Below are 22,956 nucleotides of genomic sequence, written 5' to 3'. Positions count from 1 at the left end.
TTGCCTGTCCTCCCTGACCACAAGGAAACCACAGCCTTTTACACTTAGTTCTTTATCTCTGAGCACAAAGAACATGAATGTTGCTGATCATGGGACCCAACTTCCTGTCATTAAGGAGGACATCCTACCACTTAACAGAGCAAGATCCTAAGCCAAGCCAAAGTCTGATGATTTCAGAGTTTGCTTCCCACCTACAATTAACTAGGTCACAGCTGTAAGGGAAGAGGAAAAAGAATTACACCCTAAGGCAGGAGGACTCACCCTCATCTGTGTCTGGAAAACAAACACTTTGTGCTTTCCCTCCCCTTCTATGCTCTCCATGCAACAGAAATAAGTGTGTTGGAGATGGGGTAGAAAATAATACAGATAGACTGTGGAAATTGCTCAGTGGGTAAGAGTGCTTGCTGTGCAGGCTGGAGGACCTGAGTTAGAACAAATCCCCAGTGTCCACACAGATGTTGGCATGTGAGTGTCTATGGCTGAAAGGAAGAGCTTCGGTTTCAAATGCAGACCATCTCAAGGGAATAAGGTAGAACATCCTAGAGCAGGGTGCCAAATGTTCTTCCCTGAATTCTGTATGCACTTGCTAAGATATGCTCCTACACACACACACACACACACACACACACACACACACACAGGAGGGGGGTCTGACTTGACAGTCTGCTAATGTACAGTCTCAAGCCTATTTATTTAATATTTGTTCAAAATACAGAGGAAATGAAGATAATCTTTGGACATACAGCACAGTTTGCTTCCAATCTGTGTAGTGGACTTCTGCAGGATTAGACAGGATCCAGAAAGATCTATGTTTGCTCTTGAGGGCTCCAGAGTTTTCAGAGCTTTGGATGGTTAGGTCTGTGGGTTCCTAGCTTGGCACATGTGAACATCTCCTAGACCTTGATAGGCACTAGGGAGAGAGAGAATTTCAAAGCAAAGTACGGTTTAAGTGTCCACTGAACCCAAGGTAGTAATGGAATTCAGAAGGGCCATCTCAGTGTGCTAAGTCCCCTCTTTCCTCACCAAGGACCACCAGCATCGTGGGTTTTTATTCTTCATGGGGTGGGTTATATTGTCACTGCTGATCTTGCCTGAATGTTCAGATAAGAGAACCATGGTGAAGATAATAAAATGATAGATGACAAAGAGAGAGAGAGGAGATAGGGTGGGAGTGCATTGCCATAGATAAATGTTAGTGTTTTCACATAGTGGTACCTATCTTCTCTCCATCTCTGGAAAAAAGTGGAAAAAGAGCATTCAGTCTGGGGAGCTAGTTTAGTCAAGCCAATGCTTGCTCTGCAAGCTGATGAGCCAGATTTGAGTTCCCAAACCCATGTAAAATTGGCAGGAGTGGTGGCAAGTACTTACAATACTTATAATCCCAGAGCTAGGGAAGCAAAGAGATGGATCCCTGGGATTTGTTGGCCAGCCAGCCTAGCCTAAGTGGTGACTTCCAGGCCTGTAAGTGTACCAGTCTCAACAGTAAAAAGGATAAAAGTAGATCTTGAGATTGACACCTGAGGTCATGTGTGGGTGCACACACATGCCCGTATATCTGTGCATACACAGTGTGTGTGTGTGTGTGTGTGTGTGTGTGTGTGTGTGTGTGTGTGGAGAGAGAGAGAGAGAGAGAGAGAGAGAGAGAGAGAGAGAGAGAGATCTGTGAGTAGGTGCAAACATGGAGATACTTTATGGCCTCCCTGGTCCCTCTCCAACTTCAGCGGTTACTTGGGAACCTGTGAGAAATCTGCTTTTGACAAAATCCCAAGTGACTCCTTTGCACATGGTAACACTGCTTACCATAGCAGCCTAGTGTAATGATTTTCAGGAATTTTGCTTTTAGCTATGACAATCTCCCTCAGCCCCTCCCTCCAAAAAAGTGTTATCAGTAGAGACAGAGTCTACAAGCACAGAGGCCAGGGTCTGAGTCTTTCCTGCCCCCTAGTGGCACATCCTACCTCCACCACTTCCTTACAGTGGCCTAGGTTTTGATGGGTGTGTCAGGGGCAGAGGTCACCACTGTGAGCCCTTTGGTCCCCTCCCCTCTCCTCTTTCTCCCTTCCTTTCCCCTTCCCTCCTTTCCCCTCCACCCAATTCCCTTCCCCTTCTCTTGTATCCTACAGGGGCTAGAACACATGGTCTCATGCATGCTAGGTAGGCAAGCATTTTTTTTTTTCCCAATGACTCACACATCCCAGTAGAAAAATATAGACTTCTGTCCTCAGCACTAAAAAAATATGTGAGCACATAAATATATAAATAAACAGAGCCAACCAACTATATACAAAGCAAAGAGTTCAAGCTCAGATTCTAGGAATGGACATGGGGACTGGGTCAGGGCACTTAATATACAGGAAATATAAGACAGAGAAATGGAAGCGGCCCCATAGTATCACAGAGAAGACACAGGACAGCAGTTCCAATGCATTTTAGCTAAAGACCACCAGAGACAAGAAAATATTCCTTGTTTATTATAATTTAAACTTTGTATGCATGCATGTGGTATTGAGACTGAACCCAGAGCCTGGTGCATACCAGGTAAATGTTCACCTGATTCCCCAGTCCTCTTCTGCCTTTTAAACTTGGAGACAGGGTCTCATTAAGTTGCCGAGGCTAGCCTTGAACTGCCTGTAACCCAGGTGATCCTCCTGCCTCAGCCTCTAGAGTAGATGGGATCATAGGCCTGCATCTTTAGGCTGTGTCACCACTGTCGTTTAAAGATCTGTTTACTCTTATCCACCACTCCTCCCTAAAGCACACTTTCTCGGTAGTTTCAGCACCAGGGTCTCATTCCAGTGTCAACTCCTCCTAGTTCCTTCCCGGAGGGCTGTCTGGATTCAGATTGTCTGGATTTGAACCTAGAATCTGGTCAGAGTAACTCCGGAAAATGATTTCATCTCTCTGTACTCTGTTCTTCTAAAAGTGGGGCTGTGTGGAATCAGATACACCCATAATGGAAATACAATCCCCACCCCCTCCTAGTAGCATGTCAATAACTGCATGTACTTTCTAGTTTTTCCTATCCAGGCAAAGCCTTTGGAGCCTTCATAACTTTCTTTGTGTATGAATTTACTGCTGGTCATGTTCTTGAAGGCATGAGACTGATCAGCCTGGAGGGGAAGCTGGGACAGGAGGTATGAGAGAGAGTGATGAAAAGCCACCAGGGTGGTATTGCTCTTATCTGAAGGGCCACTGTCCAGCGAATGCATTTCCTTCCTTGGGGGCAAGTCTGGGGGTGGGCTAGAGAAGCCGAGCAGAAAATGGATAACTGGATATTTGGTCCTTGACCTTTGTTCACCCCATGAGGCCCTTCCAGGGTGGAAGTCAGAGAGTCTGCTCTGTCTTCATCCTTGGCCAGTGTCTTGGCCATGTGACTGTTATCATGGAGCCTTGCTTTGCTTCCTATACATTCTACTGTGCATTGGGGTGGGGATGTTCCAATTGCCAGGCAAGATGGAGAAATGCTAAGACAGTGACCACTCACATCTCAAGGTCAGGGGCTTTCAGGAACTGCCAGTAATAGAATCAACCATCAGGACTCAGCTGTTTCTTCCTGAGTAACCTAACTTGTGACTGAAGCCTCTTAGCCTCTTACCTTTTGCCCTATCTCCCCCCCCCCCACCCCCATGAAAACCAACATCAGATATTAGGTTCTGGGATTGGGTGGTTCTTGAATACAAAGCAAAATGAAAGTCAAGTATTTATCTGGAAGGGGTACAAAACTAATGACTCCCTGTTCCTCTGGAGGAGATATTGATGTAGGTTCTCAGGTGAGAAGGGATTTAGACCAAGCACCTCTAATGGAATGAACAGCTTTCACCCAAACACTAATGTACACAGCAACTTTCCTAAAACTATGAATGTGGCTTTCTTCTAATTCTTGGCCCCCACTCATGACAAGGCACTAAGCTTTTCCCAGGGAAGTGCTGTTGTTTGTGCATCTGATAGTTGATTACAAGGACAGCAAAAATTCCAAAGGAAGAGAAGAGAAGAGGTGTGGAGTGAAAAGGACCCACAGGAGGCTGCCTGCATCCTGGGGGGAAATGAAAAGCCCAAACCCACCGATTTTCCAGCCCTCAGGCCAGCAAGGGTGAGATCTGGGGAAGACTTGGTGCAGAGAACGGTAGCGTGCTGGAAGCAGGGCCCTGGGGACACGTTAGGAGACCTTGCCCCTGTGTAATAACCCCCCCCCCCCCCCCCCCCCCGCTAGCTACTGTGTGATCTCTGTGCTTCCCTGGAGAACATCTCCAATTCAGGGTCAGCCGAGACTCCATGTCCCTCCAGCACACAATGGGGTGAGGTGCAGTGGCTTTGTGCTGTCAGGGCTGTAACATTCCAGATTAATTCATCCCGTCCTGGGAAGAAGAACTGCCTTATTCAGACCGTGGTGTTCCCATGTCTCAGCTTACCCAGGAGGAGTTTTGATACACCTACTGAGACAATTCCTTCTGCCCAGAGAAAGGAAGCCACAGACTTTGTTCTCCTTTTCCCTCTTCTCAATGGACTGTGTTTTCACTGTGTCTGCTTTCCCATATAAAAACACACACAGAGAAGAAAAAGCAGCACAATCCCATGCAGCATGGAATGAGGGGCAATAAAAGCACATACCACATATACAAAGCAAAGAGTTAAGCAGGATGTAAGGATAATGTAAAGGAGAGAGACAAATGAGTTAAATGTATGACATAAACGTGAAAAGGCGTAATGGAGCTTAGGTCTCGAGTTAAGCCTCAGATTTTCTGGCAGTGAAGGTAAAAATGATAAACATGCAGTCACTCACTTATTCATTTCTAAAAGGAACTAAGCATGGAATGTGCGAAGGAACACCAAGTGACACAGACAGTACCTTTAAAAGTCAAATGAAAGGGTTTCTTGTGTGTGTGTGTGTGTGTGTGTGTGTGTGTGTGTGTGTGTGTGTGGTGTGCACATTGTATAGAATCAACCCTTGGGTGTTGTTCCTCAGGAACTGTCAGGAACTGGCCATTTTGGTTTTTGAGACCCTGCCTCTCACTGGGATCTGGGGCTCACTGACTAGCTTCGACTGTTTGGCCTGGTGTCCCATGGCCTGGGGCCCCAGCAATTTGCTTGTCTGCCCCCCTCCAAGTTCTGAGATGACAACTGTGTACCACCCTGCTGAGCTTTCTAAGTGGGTGCTTGGGATCTCATGCTTAAGCTTGAGTCCTTCGCTGCCTTAGCTATCTTCCCAGCCCCCACTGTGGGTTTTCTGAGCAGGGCACACTTTATCCCTTCCTTCCCTTAGTTCACGCTGTGCTCAGAATTCGCACAACTTTGCCAGTGTATGTGGACACTCCATTCTCCTGACTCTGAACCTATTTCTTTCTCCTTGAATCCTCTGATTGCTACCTGCATGCTTTATTTTCAATTTCTTCAGCAGCATCTATAAGACTTGAGATTTAGCCTGTCTGTGGGGTTTGCTTGAGAGATCAAGGCCAGCAGCAAATTCCGGAGCCTTTTCTTGATTTTATAGCCTGTTCATGATGCCCACTCACATCTGTGTCCTGTCCCTGGTTACTTGGTGGTCCAGGATTTGTTGTTTCATATCTTCAAGAGGATATTACCTACTAGCTGCCCCCAACAAAGATGAACTAAATCTTAACACCAAAAAAGATTTCAACAGGGGACTGAGGAAAAAATGGCTCAGGTATATTGATATTTATTGTTTAATTTAATAAGGATACGGTGTAAAGACATTAAAGTAATAAATGGCTGACACTGTCCTTGATGGGCTTCTCTCGGGTAGCAGATGCCCACAGGAAGCTATGTGTCTACTGCTGCAAGGTGGTTAATTACCAGTTGCTTTATCTGGCAGCAGGCAGAAGGGTGGATGCTCTGAGGTTAAAATGAAAGGGATCAATCTCTGCTCTGGATATGAGCCTGACAAGCAAGAGCTGACACTCAAAGGGTCTATTTGAGCAGCCTGGCTTGTCCTCTCACTCAGTGAGAGTTATCATTCCTCTTTGGCACTATGGTAAGATAAAGAGCTCCAATGGCTATAGCCAATGCTGTCATCAGCCAAAGGAGGTGTAAATCATTCAAGTCCTTGCTCAAGGACTTGGCTGACCCCCAGAATTCTACTCCATCAAGCAGGAAGCAGACCGCTTAGACGGAAAAGGTTTCAGTATGGTTGCTATTAACCATGTGGGGCATAAACAAATGTCAGCTTGGTTGTGGTGTGGCCTCTGGGGTGGTGGCCCTGCATACTACTGACACTTTAGCTATAGAATCCATGGCTAGGTGATTGCTTTATTGAATGGAGTGGTTTGTTTTGACCTACCATCTGAGATAGTAGGAAAACACCCACCTCAGACAAAAGAAGGGTATGGCTGGTAGCAACCCTGCCCCACCAGGCAATAATCAGACCTGGTGTTCATGTTCAGCTGCTTCAGTGTTCACCCCCATGACAGTTATAATGCTGCTCTCTGCAGTCTTCCCACTTCTTATGGCTGAGGGACATGATCTAATTTGTGTAAATTTGCATTTGACATGTCAAAAGAATTTTTATACAGTTAATAATCATTCCAGTTTAGCAGTAAGATGATATAATTCCAGTGGAAGGTCCAAAGATCTATTCCAAGACTAGTTTATTTGGTTTATTTGTACTGAAATCTCTCTCTCTCTCTCTCTCTCTCTCTCTCTCTGAGCTCTGGAACTGTGGGAACAGAGAGAGTGTGCAGCCACTTAGGGTGAGTCAGTATTTATTTTCTTTTGGAGAAAGTGGGCATGGCTATATTTCACATGCAACAAATGATGGTATATAGCAGATCTCTCCTTTGCCTTCACTGTCATGTATATAACATATACTTTTCCTAAATGCAAGAAAATTAAAGCTGGAGATATAGCTCAGTGGTAGAGCACTTGTCTAGCATACACAAAGTCCTGGATTGAATCCCTAGAACTGGAAAAAAGAAAGAAAAGGGAAATGATGATAATGATGATAATTAAAGTGATGCCTTAAATGTACTAGGCACAAGCTATACATCTATAATCCCCAAACCAAGTAGTGCCACCAGGGCTGTGTAGAGAATACGTTCTAAGCCAGCTTGCATTATATGGCAAGATATAGCCTTTTAAAAAATGTCTAGAATGATTAGGCTGAGGAAATGGCTTAGTGGTTAAGAGAACCGGCTGCTCTTCAGGATGATCCACATCTAATTCCCAGCATCCATATGGTGGTCATAACCAGATGCAACTCCAGTTTGAGGGGATCTGACACCTTTTTCTGGACTTTGTGGGCATTGTACATATATGGTACACAGATACACATGAGAGCAAAACACTCATATGCATAAAATAAAATGTAAAAATGTATAGGAGCTGAGGACATGGGTCAGTTGGCAAATTCCTTGCCATGAAGACATGAGATCGTGAGTTTGGATCCCATATAAAAATCAAGGTATGGTGGCATGTGTCTGCAATCTCAGCACTGGGGAGGCAGAGACAGGCAGATTCTTAGAACTCACTAGCCAGCCTGTTTAGCTGTGAGTTCAGTGAAAGGCCTTGTCTCAAAAGGATAATGTGGCATCTGTCAATGATGACACCTGGTGTGGACCTCTGGCCTCCTCATGCACACACATGCATCTACATGCGCGTGTGCTCAGATTCATATAAATATATGTACACACTGCTCCATGAGTACAAGTCCTTTTCCAAGCTCAGTGACCCTGGGGCAAAGTTGAATGGAAGCTGCCTCAATTCCACTGTTCTGCACTCACTGCTCTACACTAGCAGTGACAGAAAGTTGATTCTATGAGGCCTGTATGAGTGGCATGGACAGGGTCAGCCCCTAGAGTTAAGATGAAGGATGGCACCCCATGGATACAATACAAGGTGAAATAAACTCGTTAATGGCCCACTTCTGATGAGTGGGTGGGTCTCCACAGAGAGAGCTTTCTTATCCTGCAAGATCCTTTGCTAAGACACATTAACTGTTTTCCTCATGCATCTTACAGTCATGTGGTAGAAAGAACAAAAAGATACTTTTGTTTGGGGGATAAAAAGGAATACAGAGTACAAGTTGAGAGATAGTCAAAGAGTAAGGATGGGAGATGACTCAGTGGGTAAAGTGTTTGTGGTGTAAGCATGAGGACCTGAGTTCTCCAGCATCGTGGGGAATGTTCTCCAAGCCTGGGGGAGTACATAAATAACTCCAGCACTGGGGTAGGGAACAGAGATCCCTGGTGACTGACACTCAGCCAGTCTACAGAAATAAGGTCCAGATTTAGTGAGAGACCACATCTCAAGAAATAAGGTGGGAATATATATATATATATATCCATTGTTTAAGAGCATATTTGGTATCTGGAAAGGCTTCAGTTCATAGAGAGCACATTTAGTGTGGTCCCATGTTGTGAAAGGAAATGGTGTTAGCTCTCTAGGGCCTTAATTTTTTTCTTTTTTTAATTTAAAGATATTTGCTTTTGAGATTTCATACATGAGTTTATATACGTTTATATTGTTTCCACACTCCCTCCTTTAGGTTTATTTATTTGTTTATTTATTTATTTTGCAGTCTCATGTATCCCAGGCTCTCCCTTTTGCAGACAAGGGTGGCTTTAAATTTCTGGTTCTGGTCCTCCTTCTAGTTATATACCACACCTCGTTTATGTGGTCCTGGGGACTGAACCCTGGACTTCACACATGTTAGGCAAACATGCTACTACCCGAACTGCATCCCTATCCTCTAAATTCTTTTATTTAGTAAGGTACTAATTTCAGTCTTGAAGGCAAACATTCTGCCCCCTGATACCAACATACACAACGGAGAAGAGAAACAAACCTCTAGGTCGTAGCAAGTTGGGTTAGTAGTGAGTGAGAACCCAGCACCCACAGAGCCACCCATGTAAATGAGCTTGTCCCTGCAATGCAGCAGTGTGAAAACATCTGGGAGCTCTGGTGACTCAGCTGCACTGAGATCCAGGATATGCAATGGGTGTGCAATGGATATGCAATGGGTGCGCAATGGGCCAATTCACAAAACCAGTCCCAGATGGGGGGTGGGGCACACATCTGTCTGCCTTTAAACTTATCTTGAACTGACTTGAACATGAGGTATCAGAAAGGAAAATTAAAAAGGGCATAGCAGAATTACATGTGTTGTAATTAGAGGCCTCCACATCCCCAAGAGTAAACTTTTTATGGGTGGGATATGTACAGGGATTTTGGCCATGGCTTTCCCTCAGCACAGTGGACAGAGAAGAGGAACATTTTCTTCTGTGGGGTTCGGGAAGATCCAGTAGCACAGATTTCTCATATCAAAGACTGTATTTTTTTTTCCTATTTGGTTCAAATCTATTTTCTTTTACAGATCATGTCTAAATGCCCAAATTCAGAGTTCAAACTAGGACTCACTCATTTTGGACACTGCATTGCTGGTTTGGCCCTAAATTATACTTTCTAAATATATTCTGAAACTCAGCTGGCTTTTGAAGCCCTAACACATGGTTATATCAACATATTTTAAAAACTATTTTTTCATAGGCAAAACCAAAAACCAAACAAAAGAACTTTCCTTAGGTTAGAGGCTAAGGAGACTGAGGCAAGAGGGTGGGGTGGTGGTATGGTGACCGCCATAAGATGCTGAAATTGTTCATCCATCCTTTCCTTGACTACTTTTTGAATGTAACTCAGGGGAAAGTGGATAAGCTTGGATATCGTGGCTGAAGGTGGGGGAGGTGCTATTTAAAACTGACCTCTGTAGGCTGGAATGACAACTCAGTTGGAAAATTGCTTGCTTGACAAGCATGAAAACTCTTATTCTCCAACCCCCCCACCCAAAAAGCAGTAACATGTGTCTCTAATCACAGCACTGGGGAGGAAGAGACAGCAGAATCCCTGGGGCTGCTGCCCAGCCAGCTGCATCAGAGAGCCAGGCTCAGTGAGAGACTCTGTCTCCAAAGGTGCAGACTAACTGAGGGAGACATCTGATGTTGGCTTCTGGCCTCCACACTCACAGACAAGTGCCCAATAAAAATATCAGCCACTGTGCAATGCTTCTGTGGTACCACAGGAAAAAGATTCTTGGCCATCTTAATTTTCATAACTTTGACCCCTTTGACACCACCATGGTCTCCAGTTACTCTATCCAGGACTGCCCTTGGGGAAAGTAAAACTTGTCTTGAGAGCCTCCCTTGTTTACATGCTCTATTTTCCCTTCCCAACATCCCCTAATGTCTCTTTCATGATAACTGTCTATTACCATACTACCCCTCAGGTAGCAGTCTACATCACATGTCTCTAGGAATTCTATTTGGTCCATATGGACTGGGAAAACTTTATCTTTAATTCTCTTTCTATATCATTGGTTGTTCCTTGCTGTTTTCTTCCTTTTTTTCTAGTTTATCATCATAGTATTGTCCTCCAAACTTTCGAAGGCTCAGTCCTCTGACATGTATCCATCCATACACATTCTTCAGGCAGTATCTCATAGTCCTGTGATTTTTCAACCATCTGCCATGAATGTGCCCATAAATTTTTATGTATAGACTTTTGGAGAAAACAAAAGTTCTAACTTGTATGTTTGCAAATTCACTGGCTTAAATTCTCTCTTTATGAACCATTTCAAGTCACCATGTACTGGAACTTCAATGATGAATCTTGATCGTAAACCTGATGGGATAGAGAGTTACCTGGGAGACACACCTCTGGACATGCAAACTGCTAGTTTTAATCTCTCTCTACTCCTGTGCTGATGTAGAGGAACTGGCTGCTTCATGTACTCCCATATATATATATATTTTGTTCCTAGAAGCCCATTGATGAATCAATACAAATAAAGTGGATTTCTGAGCTTGGGTAGAAGACTCAGTGGGCAAGAGAATTTTCTGGGCAAACCTAAGGACTTGGGTTTGAATCATCAGTACCTATATAAAAAGCTTGGCATGCTCACACATGTGTCTGTAACCATAGCACCATGGAGGTGGAAACAGGAAGACAACCAAGACTCGTTGGCTTCCAGCCTAATTCTAGGTTCAGTGAGATATCATGCCTTGATGGAATAATCAGAAAGTGATACAACCCAATGGCCTCCTCTGTCCTCCACATGTTGGCATGCATCTACACACACATTTGCATACATCACATACAAACATACACACAATGGACTTGTTTCAACTATATGAAACTCATATTGTACAAGTGGACAGCAGTTATGCTGCTTAAGCATGTCCTAAGTTCTTAGGACCTAAGAACTCTGTTGCAAAGCACTTATAAGAATGCTCTGAAACTTGATTGATTCCATGAACATATCTTCATTACAGCAGAGTGAAATAAACACAAGCAGCTCTGCAATGGAGAAGATCAGCAGGTGGGATAGACGGATTGATGGTTGGGATCTTGAGTTGTCTACAAAGAAGTTCTGTATGTTTCACATGCCATGACTGCAAAAGGCTGTATCTAACTATTAAGAGTGGATTCACAGTATAGAATACTGCCTAGGATAGTCAAGGATATCCTAGGAGTAAAGATTCAACTCCCAAGAAATTAAAATCTAAGTTTCCTTTTACCAAGGACCATATATTTGGCCATCTTACCACAAAAGAAGGCAAACAAACCCACCCCAATCCACCTACTCAGTCCTTTTTCATGCTGATAATATCATAAAACACAAGAACTATTTAAATTCCTTAAGCTGGCATGGATGATCCATCTTTGCCACCATATACTCTGGGGCAGTGTTCTCAATGTTGGCTTCCAGTGGAGACACTTGGGAGATTTAAATAGTGATGCCTGGATCCTATTTATTGAGATTCATTCTGGTCTGGGTGCAGTGTAGACACAGAGAGTCTCCAAGGCTGCCTGGATCCCATCCACTGAGATTCATTCTGGTCTCGGTGTAGGCACAGGGAACCTGCAAGGCTTTTTAGAGCTTTCCAGTGTAAATCTGATGAGCTAGAGATGGATGCATCCCTGGGGCTCCCTCAAGCCTCCCTGCTAGCCTAGCCTACTTGATAAATTCCCAAAAAGAGATCAAGCCTCAAAACCAAGAGAGATCATTCAATGGTTAAGTGTATCTGCCCTTTTTGAGGACTGGAGTTCAGTTCCTAGCATCCATGTAAGGTAGCTCAAAACTCCCCATGCCTCCAGTGCTCTCTTTTGGCCTCCTCAGATATATTCACATACAAGCACACACACACACACACACACACACACACACACACACACACACACACACACACACACGACTTTTATTTTCCATTTAAACCAAATCAGGGGAAAATGACCTTTCCTGCCTTCTGTGAAGCAGAGAATTAGAGTCCCTGAGAGTCCATGATCTTTTTCTTCAGAAAGGCATGTATTTATAGAAAGAACAAAAGTGTTCTTGAATGAGGGGGCTGGATAATAATACATGTGAATACGCAGATCTGTCTGAACAATTCTTGGTTGTCTGCTTTCAATGGTAATAAATATCCACTAAGAGCTGTCTGCTGTATGTGTTTTGGGTAGTGTCTCACACTTCCCTGCATGAATACATTCAAAATGTAAGCACCACACACATGAGTACAGAGATGCTGTTGTATTCTAGATCCTTAAGTTATGCAGCTTAGCAGCTGGGATAATGTAATGGTTTGCAAAATAATAGACTGGCAATATGTCAACCTGGAATAACACATCGAATAATGAATGTTGTGGGTGCCATGAGGTTTAATTTATGCTGTGTTAAAAATACCACTCCAGAAATATCACACCATCTCAGTGTTTCCAGGGGGAAAAAAGACCTTTTCACCTAAAGTAGTCAAATAATTGTAGGAAGAGAGAATGCTTGCTTGCTTCATCCCCTCCCCCACAATAAAACCATCAAATTTATGTGTTTAGTTTGAGCCAGGCTAGTTGCTCCCACCTTGTTCCACTTAGAGGTATCGGGTCGGGTGTGCTCTTAGATTCCAGAGCAAATAAGAAAGAACATTTCGTTTCCTCAGTTTGTGTGAACAAGTGAGAGTGAACACATTTTCCACCAGCAACAATGAGACTTCCATGAAGTCAGCTCAGGAACTGAGGCTGTTCCTATTTGTGTCTTACTTCTAAGGCATAGGAATTAAGGATGTTAATGATAGAACTCCCAAATTGCATTCATTCTCATATCCATAGAACAGTTTATTACATTCTGTTGTATCTTATCTATTTGTTTCATCCCCAGCACTGAGATTGCAAGTGTGTACCATACATGCTGGCCTTTTAAAATAACAAAATAAAAACATGGATTCTGATGATCGAACTCAGGTCCTTGTACTTGCATAATAAGCACTTTGCCATTGGGCTATCTCCCCTGCCCTAATTTTGTCTTATAGCAGATTATGCTAGATTGGGCCAATGACTCCCTATTTTGGGAAGAATAGGATGAACTGTATTGGGCATGGCTGGCTGCCTTGACTGATTTCATCTAGAGTCCTCGTATTGGTATAAAAAAATGGATGGACAGTCTGAGATGAGATATTTATACCATTCCTGTTATGAACCAGGTGACTTGTTCTTAAGCAGCTTGTTATCCATGGAAATGATAACTTCAATGCAGGCTGTCTGTGTTACTACAAAAGAAGCACAGAACATCGTGGCATCTTGCAGGAAGTGCACTTTTGTGGACTTGGCTTGGAGGTGGGGCACCAGGAAAGGCTTCCAATAGTAAATGAGCTTCATGCAAAAAGATGGGAATAGGAAGTCAAAGGATGAGAGGAGGAGGCAGCAAGTGCCAGGTTAATGGAAGGATGTTCAAAGGCCTGATACGGCAGAGGGAATGGTACTCTAAAGGTAGTAGGTTACTCTCATGTGTGGTTGGAGTATTGCCTAAGAGTAGGGTGAAGAAGAAGTGAGACAGTGACCTTAGCAGGGTACAGATGTAATCTGGAATTGGTACCTGTCCTGAGCCACAGAACCATTAGTTCCTGAAAATACAAGCTAAGGGGCAGGGGGCATGGCTCAGTTAGCAAAGTGGTTGCCTCCTGAGTATAGGCACCTGAGTTTAGACTGCAGCATCCAAGTAAGCACTGGATGATACAGCACAAGTCTGTGAACCCAGCACTGGATGTTGCAGAGACAGGAGGATCCTTGAGGCTTGCTGGCTAGTCAATGTAGATGAATTATTGGGCGTCAGGTTCAACAAGAGAACACACACACACACACACACATGCACACACGCACACACACACACACACACACAGAGAGAGAGAGAGAGAGAGAGAGAGAGAGAGAGAGAGAGAGAGAAAGAGAGAGAGAGTCTGAGGCACTTTATCAAGGTCACAAATTAGTAGCTAGTGAGGCTACTGGCTCTTGGGACAGCCCCTTGCTGCTTTCTATTACCCAAACTATCTTCATTGCTTATTTATGGCTTAACCTAGCACATAGTTTACGGACTTACAATTGTTTTATTATAGTCTTGCATGCCCAATCTCACTCAGTATGGAAAATATATTACTTTATGTTTCTTCTACTCCCTCCCCTCATTCTGTTTAGCTCACTAATGGGTTCATACTATTCTGTGAAAGAAGTCTGGGCAAAGGGCCTGGGGCAGGAGAGCACTTGCTGTGCAAGCACAAGGGTCCAAGTTTGATTCCCAGAATCCATGGGTGTGGCACACACTCACATTCCCAGAGCTGGAAAGGTAGATGCAGGTAGATCGCCAAGGCCAACCTAATGGGCAATAAGGGGAGAGACTATCTCAAACAAAATGAAACAAAACAAACAAAAAACAAGAAGACAGAACATGAGAAATGACATGTGAAGTTGGTCTCTGACTTCCAAGTGCATACATACATGTAGAGAGACATGTATACACATGTGTACTCTCTCTCTTTAAAATCATGCCATGTTCCTGGCCCCCACATCTCAGGTTTAAGTGTGTCTTCTATGTGAGGTCCTGGTGATGAGTTGCTAGTTCTGTTCAGAGTCAGGCTGCTCTGCCTCATGGCCACCAGAGAGCAAAGATCACAAGGCTTTCCGTAATGGCAAGGACAGACAACACGAAGTTCCAGGACCAATGTGTCTGAATGGAAGACGACACCTACTGTACAGTATGAAGGGGAAGAGGCCCCATGTTCTATGTTTCATTAGCAGCTCAGGATGGTAAGGAGAGGAAATGGACCTGGAGGACCTGGAGTAAAATTCTTCTGGTAATATGAAGCCTTTGAGACTTACCAGACAATAATAGTCGCCAAAATGTCTGGCATTCTCTCCACTGTTACAAGGGCTAGGTGCTAGAGTCTCAGGGAAAGTGGGTCAACTTTCATGGTCTGGAGCTGTATCACCTAACTGCCCTCTTTTTATATAAATATATGACTTTCATTTTGAGAAGCGTCACAAAAGCACTGTGGTGTTAAACGACCAATTGGACCTGACAGGCTACCATATATTCCAATTAACTTCTAACTCATTGTCCAGGAGGGGGAGGTGGTGGGTCCAATGCAACACCCAAGCTCTAAGGAATTGCAGGCTGCTTTAAAGGGTTTAGAGCCCTTAGACTTGTCTCTTAAGGCCAAAAACCTTGGCATATGCTCAAGGAAAGTAATAAATTATATATGATTCAAATTCAATGTATTACCTTACTTGCAAATACACATGACAACAGATATGTACTAGGTCATATTTGGATTCCTGCGTTGTCAGTATGTCTTAAAATGGTGTACAGTGAAAAAAAACCAAGTGGTAAGTGTACACCTCTGTACTTATGCAATCTATATTTAAATATTAACTACCCATATGGAGATATGAATGATATAAAGAAAGGTTACAAGGTAACTAGAATTTTAAAAGAAATAATTTAATTTAATTTGTATTGGTATGAGGGTGTCAGATTCCCTGGAACTTGAATTACAGACAGTTGGGAACTGTTCTGTGTTTCTAGGGATTGAATCCAAGTCCTCCGGAAGAGCAACCAGCTCAGTCCTCTCTCCAGCCCCATAACTAGATTTTTGTTTTCCTTTCTCTTCTTCCCTCCCTTCCTTCCTTCCTTTCTTCCTTTCTTTTTCTCTTTCTCTCTCTCTCTTTCTCTTTCTCTCTTTCTTTCAGAAGCAGAATAATGCTCTCCTCTATATTGCCATGGTACCCAGCTCTGAAAAACATGATTTACATTTGGGTAGTTATGAACAAATATCTCAGTAATAAAACATGTTACACAGGTTTGATTATCACAGAAGCAAGGGTTTTCATTATAACTGAAAATCACGTTCCACATGCACTGGGGCTGGGACATCTGGCTTCACCCATGATCCTAGCACTTTGGAGGCTGACACAGGAGCATTGCAATGAGTTGGAGGGAAGCATGGATAGCACAGTGAATTCTATAGAGTGAGACAGTGTTTCAAAACAAAGAAACAGACAAACTTTAAACAAAGGAGATAATTAATAAATTTGTGTGTGTGTTTTTAATTCCCAGACTCCAAAGATCTATATCTATATCTATATATATCAAAGTAGGCACTTATTACACATGAAGTGGTGTAACTGGTACAGAGTACTGACACATATTTCAAACTAAACTGAAGATGGCCTAAACACAACCAGAATGGGTAATGACCTTAAACAAATTCTAATAGAAAAAAAATTATAACTTATCAGAGCCACAAACTCAATCCTGCCTGGATAGTCTAGACAGTCCCCCATATTAGGTTTTCTTTAAATAAAATAAAAAACAAAACAAAACAAAACAAAAAAAGCCCTTAACTACTGAGTAGTCCACCCAAAAAAAGCCATTGTTCTTTTTCACGAGCCATGAGCTGCATCAGATAACTAACTCATTAACTCATATACCTCACTTTTTTGAGCTGGGTTTGGCCTATACTTAATCTAAAACATGGGTATGACATCCAGTTCATGGAAGGGCTTGTCAGGATTCCAACAAGGGGTCTGGAGGTTCTAAGCCACACAGAATAATCCTGTGCCATGGTGATACAGACACCAATCCCCACATGTTGAGCGGATCTCCTCCAGACAGCCAGCCCATTTTACATTCATGACAGCCACCCTCAAAATTGTATTTCTTATTACAGAGAAAGACCAACCCTTATTATTATTTTATGGGGTCCTCTCTGCCAGGGGCTACCAAGAAGGGCACATGCTTTCAGGAAATTAATAATCACTTCAGACAGAATCAGTACTATTATGAACAAACAGACCCAAAAGGACTGCAATATGTTTGAAAGGGCAACAACAGAATGGGTAAGGATGAATAGGAGCTTTTAACCAACAGGCTTCATAAACGACATCGGTGAGGCGCAAAAGCCCTTAACACCACCTTCACCTCCCTTTTCTCCCAGCAGAGGAAATCTGAGATGCTATAGCACTGAGAGTGTGTTTCAGTCACAGGGGAGCAGCCAGGCTCCCAGCCCTGACACACTTCTCAACAAGCTCCAGGGGGACAGCTCTATCCTCATAGTTCATCTCCCCTCCGGAGATGTAGATGTAACTGACAGACATTTCCATTTCAGAAGCCTCATCCTTATCTCTTCAGGAGAGAGAAAGGGAGGGAGGGAATGAAGAAAGGAGGGAGGGAAGGAGAGAGAGAGGGAGAGAGAGAGAGAGAGAGAGAGAGAGAGAGAGAGAGAGAGAGAGAGAGAGAGAGAGAGAATCACAATCTGAAGCTGTAGGAAACTCAAATTGCTCAGGAAAACAGTAGCAGCAGTAATTCCGAGCACAGTGAAATCATCATCTCCATGTAGCAACTGCCCAATGAACCGAACAGCCAGCCACCGCCACACCACATTGCTTACCCTCTCCACGCTGCGCCTTCTCAGAGATCCATACGGTATTTTCAAAAGTCTTTGAGGTCTGTTTGGAGTCACTGCAGTCTGAACTACCATGGTGTGGAGCTGGGAGTGAGCAAGTGTGTGTGTGTGTGTGTGTGTGTGTGTGTGGTATGTATATGTGTTGCTAGCAAAGAGGGAGATGAGCTAGATTCCTTCTCAGAGCTTAGCTGTGGTCTTCGGGAAGTTTCCCAAATATCGAAAAGCTGAGTTTTCCTTTCAACCCTGTGAGTCAAGATGTGGTTGGTCAGGAGGTGGGGGATGGGGAGAAAGGAAAACAGCCCAAGTTCTCCAACTTCAGCTGTGAGAGCGGCACCTTCAGCTTCCTCCTGGCTGTTCCCAGTGCTGGCTCAGTGAGAGCTGCTATCCCAGAAGTGGGTAAGCAGTGCTTGTAGGGGGAGTGATCCAGAAATGTCAACTTTGCTTCTCAGGGCTGCAGATGGCAACCAGGTCAGTTGTCTCATCAAGGCTGTATCAGACACATTATTCACTCCACCACGTGACGCCCAAGCCCCTCGGCTGTGCAGTAGGTCACATGCTTACCTTAAAAGGACTAAAAGGAATCTCCCCCACATCTGGAGCAGAGAGTAATTCAAAATTCTGCATTCTGATTTCATCCTCTTCCTAACATTAAAAAAATATTTGAAGACTAGCAACAATACATAGGGGAGTTGGGGGTCTCTTTGGATTTGTAAATTACCTCTGTGAAACTGAACATAAGACATGAATATGTTTTTTCCCGCCATGGCTTCCCACAGAAAATGTATGCATCAAATTGATTATGTGAGTACAGTCCACAGGAAGAAAGGTGGGGAAGGAGAAGGAGGAAAACTATCTTTGCATCTATAGTTCAGGTGAATCAGACCAAAGCCTCACGCAAACGTGCTTAGAGCATTTTGTTGTTGTTGTTTAAAACTTTTACATTACTTATCTATTTTTTTGTGCCAGTTTGTAAGGGGGTGTTGGTTTGAGGAGTGCCACTGTAGGTGGTGTGGAGGTTTGAGGACAACATTCAGGAATCAGTTTTCTCCCTCCACCTTCTGGTCCCAAGGATCAAAGTCAAGTCTTTGGGCTTAGTGAAGTGCCTTTACCCACCGAAGACATGTCACTGACTCTAGGACACTCAGTTTTATGTCTGCAGTGAGCAAGACTAAGTCATGTGTGACTTTACACAGCTTTGAAAAGACCCAAGCTCTGCTTCATTCCCATCTGCCAATTCTTTTCCAGTCGAGGTGTAATTGCAACCAATGGGATGGTCCAAGGAGGCTAGAGTTTTAACTTTCTGTGGTATTTTGTAAGGGCTACATCACCAGCTTACCCCACCTCCATCACTTCAACCCGTGGGATCAGCAGAGAAAAATCACAAGTGACAGCATGGCAGGATTTAAGGAATTCTGTTTGCTTCTCTTGAACATAATTACACACACACACACACACACACACACACACACACACACACACACACACACACACACTCCCCTGCCCTGATCCTCATGACAGCAAAGCCGGCTCCCTCTTCGGGGAACTCAGGCTTAGCTTGATGTTACTCACATGTTGGGTCCCAGCTTTTCTTTATTCTCCACAAACTAGAGAGCTCTAGTTTATTGAGAGTGATGGAAAAGAAAGTTCTGTTTATTCAGACAAAACTAATATGAAATGGGGGTGGGTGTGAAAGGAAGAAGGGTTTTTATGCTACTAGAGACTGAACTAGAGCAGGGAGGCTTGAGGGAGTGGGGCACTGGGGTGCCGCGGAGCGGGACTGGAACCGTGGGCAGGGTGCTCCCACGCAGGCACACACTAAGAGGCAGTTAAAGAAAGCAATGGACCCACGTGGGAAAGTCCAATGTACAACAATCGGGCTTTGTCTATAATTGGTTCCATGTGTGCAGCTGGAGTGAGCAAGAGGGTGATCGAGAGGGGAGAGGCAGGGAGAGAAGGAGTCCTGGATATCTTTGGAGAGGGGTTTTAGGTTACATGTCATTTGTTCTCCTCCTCTCTTCCTGCCTATACTGCCCAGATTCAGAGAAGACAGGAGCAGAGAATAAACCTGCACTGGTCCTCAGTTATTCACCCAAATCTGTAGGGTCTCTTGCTTTTCCAAAATGGCACTTGAAGGTGTCATAGGTTTGAACAAAGGACAGATGTGCTTTCCAAACACTCATCTGTCCAGAGCTACAGGACTGAGTCCTTCCAGTATGTTCTGAGAGGACATAGTACATGGCTGCCTCTCCTGTGACCCTGGCCTCAGCAAAGCCCCTGAGAGCTGAATTTATTTATATTTCAGTAAATGCAACTTCCTGTTTCCCAGGGGTATTAATGGAGGTTTCACCGAAGAACTCCAGGCTGTGGGGGTATAGTTCAGACTGTAAGGGACACTTTGATGAACTAAGTGCAAATAAAACAGAAGCACATGTGTTCAATTATGGTTAAATACGTATGGAAGAGAATGTTAATGGAAATCAAAATAACTCTGGGCCAGACTCCCCACACATTGCAGCCCAGCACATTCCACCCTTTCCCCAGTGTGGCGGGGGCACGGTCATGCTTTCTATAAGTAGAAGTGTCTCCTCCCATGAATGGAGCCCTCCCCAGTCCCTGTGGAGTAAATGTCCACTTCCTCCTTAAGACTTCAAGCTGAGTAGTCAGCTTGCCCAGAAATATCTAATAGTTTATCCATAGAATGAGACCTGTACATTACAGGTTCCTTGCTGAATCTATAGCATTTATATTTGTTATTTGTTTTCATTATTAGAACACAAATGTGTTCTAATACCACACTCATATGGTACCTTATGTGAACACTGAAGGGGAGGAAAAGGGATGGATGTTTTACTGAGTTGCCAGACAATGGGCTGGGAGGTTTCCAAAGGCTATCTCAATGAATGAAATGGCTCCTATTATTTGTGTTTCACAGGTGAAGGAACACACACACACACACACACACACACACACACACACACGTATATATCTTTATTTTAAATAAGGTGACCAGAGTGCACTGATGGATAGGTAAGAGCTCAGATGTAAACCAAAGTAACTGTGTAATGCAGGGTCTCACTTAGTCTATTCTACTGTCAATTGTCACAGGGCACGTTGTCAGTTTGTGGCTGATGGAGGGTTTTGTTTGTTTTCTGGAAACATTTCCTTCCAGTCCCGCCCCAGGAAAACATTGAAATGATAGTCTGGACTGAAACAGCTCAGGAATGATGTGAACTGCCTTGTAGGAAAATCAATATTCTCCATGCACCAAAGAAAGGCGCAGCAAATCAAAGCCATGTTCTAGACAGTTTCACAGTCTAGAAAGAGGTTCTCCTAATGGTCTTACAGGGGGGCTGAAGTGTGGAGGCCCACAGAAGTGACTCCCTTCCATCTTGAATTGAGGTCAGAGAGTTTAAGACTATTATTGCTCCTTCAAGATTAAACCACAGGATGTTTGGCTTAAGGTGTGGCTATTATATGTCTTGCCTAGACAACAAGCTATTTGGCCTAAGGTTTAGCTAGTGGATGTCTTACCTAAACAACAGGATATTTGGTTGAGTGTGTGGTTACTTGATGTTTCAGGTTTTTAGGAAGCAATTACATTTGTTTGTTCCTTGTAGTATGGTAAGGAAGTCTTTTATCTCCCCCTTCTGATTGAGGTATATAAGAGCTTTGTGTAATAAATTGGGGCTGATCCCAGTATTCACTGGATGCCCTCTGGATTCATCTTCTGTTTCTTGTCTATTTCGTCCTTCAAGCCACACTCCTCCTTGGTGAGATGGAAGCTGCATGGAAGCTGAGAGGATTGGTGAAATGGGCAGTTTCAAAGTCTCTGGAACTGTGTTTGTTATGTCACCCAGGATTGGCTGCAGGTCACAGACAACCCAAAAGAGCTAAGGAAGGGGCAGTGGGACCCGCCTCAGGGGCTCAAAGAGAAGCTGAGTAAGAGAAGTTCAGAGATAGAGTCACCTATGGTAGTCCTGGACTGCATGAATGCAGAGGTAGACTATTCACTCAGGCACCGATGGAGCCAAGGGGGAGGAGAAAGAGGAGGGACAGCCTCCAGTTTTCCACTGTCACACAGGTAGGGACAAGGACAAAGAAGGGAGGGTCTCTGTTAGTTACTGGGTCCAGGACCAGTGCTGACAGTGGCCCAAAGAACTGGCATTGGGAAGTCGGAGACAGCTGGATGAGAACGGGATGAGTTCACGTCTTCACTAGGACATGGAAACCCCAGACCATGTGTATCAGGCAACAGTCTAGAGGGCCCTGGCAAACTAGGGCAGATGTTATGGGTGTCAATGGTGTGGGGCTGGGGTGCTGGGGAAGCCACCCTCAGCTGTCCGGTTCGCCCATGCTGCTGCAGTTGATGGCTGAAGGAGTGAACGCTTTGGCTGATGGAGGGTTTTGTTTGTTTTCTGGAAACATTTCCTTCCAGTCCCGCCCCAGGAAAACATTTAAATGATAGTCTGGACTGAAACAGCTCAGGAATGATGTGAACTGCCTTGTAGGAAAATCAATATTCCCCATGCACCAAAGAAAGGCGCAGCAAATCAAAGCCATGTTCCAGGTCACTAGCAGAAGGATGTGAAAGGGGAGATGGGGTAATGGCTTGTAGGACAGAAAGCAGTTTATGACACCAGAGTTGGTGGGAAGAGACAGGAGGAAGGGAAAAGCCCACCTCATATATGTGTGTGTGTATGAGTGAATATCTGTGTGTAAATATATATATATATATACATATATATATATATGTATGTATGTATGTATATATGTGTAAGTATGAGTACATATGTGTATGTTTGAGTAAGTACGTGTCTGTGTTTGTATAATGTGTATGTGTATGAGAGTATATGTATTTGCATATGTCTATATGTTTGTTTATGCTTGTCATACAGTCACAATTGCATAAGGAGAGCTCCAAATCAGCAGTGAGTATACTAGTACATGTTACAAGCTACACTGGGGTGAATGAGACACGGATGGCTCCCTGGAAATCCACACATGCACACTCTCACTTACAACTTTAAGCGGCTGGCCCTCAGAGAACTTTTTCCTCTTAATGTTCATGCCTCTGACAGAACACTGAGAAAGCAGGTCAGCAGACAGGGTGGTTTCCTGAGAGAGGAAGGTGCTGGAGAGCACACTGCAGATGGGATGCCAAAAGGAAGCTCTGGAGGGTGATGGCATGCTGAGAGGAGAAACAAAGGACCTTGAGCTCAGGAAGGTG

General features: G+C 44.0%; 1 protein-coding gene across 5 annotated transcripts in view; it reads right to left on the bottom strand.

Annotated features, from left to right (window-relative positions):
- The window catches only part of Frmd4a (FERM domain containing 4A), a 590,169-nt gene that overhangs the window by 292,046 nt on the left and 275,167 nt on the right, over window positions 1-22,956 (bottom strand). For 2 of the 5 annotated variants that reach the window (XM_051205871.1, XM_051205869.1), the window contains exon 1: window positions 17,715-17,819. The exons of the other annotated variants lie outside the window; for them this stretch is intronic. In XM_051205871.1, the coding sequence (XP_051061828.1) occupies window positions 17,715-17,804 (90 nt within the window). In that variant the 5' untranslated portion in view covers window positions 17,805-17,819. Of the gene's footprint in view, window positions 1-17,714; window positions 17,820-22,956 lie in introns of those variants that run through there. 5 annotated transcript variants of the gene reach the window in all.

The sequence above is a fragment of the Phodopus roborovskii genome, unplaced genomic scaffold (assembly GCF_943737965.1).
Source record: "Phodopus roborovskii unplaced genomic scaffold, PHOROB, whole genome shotgun sequence".
NCBI classification, from domain to species: domain Eukaryota; kingdom Metazoa; phylum Chordata; class Mammalia; order Rodentia; family Cricetidae; genus Phodopus; species Phodopus roborovskii.
Note: the sequence above shows the minus strand (reverse complement) of the source record. Positions and strands in the feature narration are given on the sequence as shown.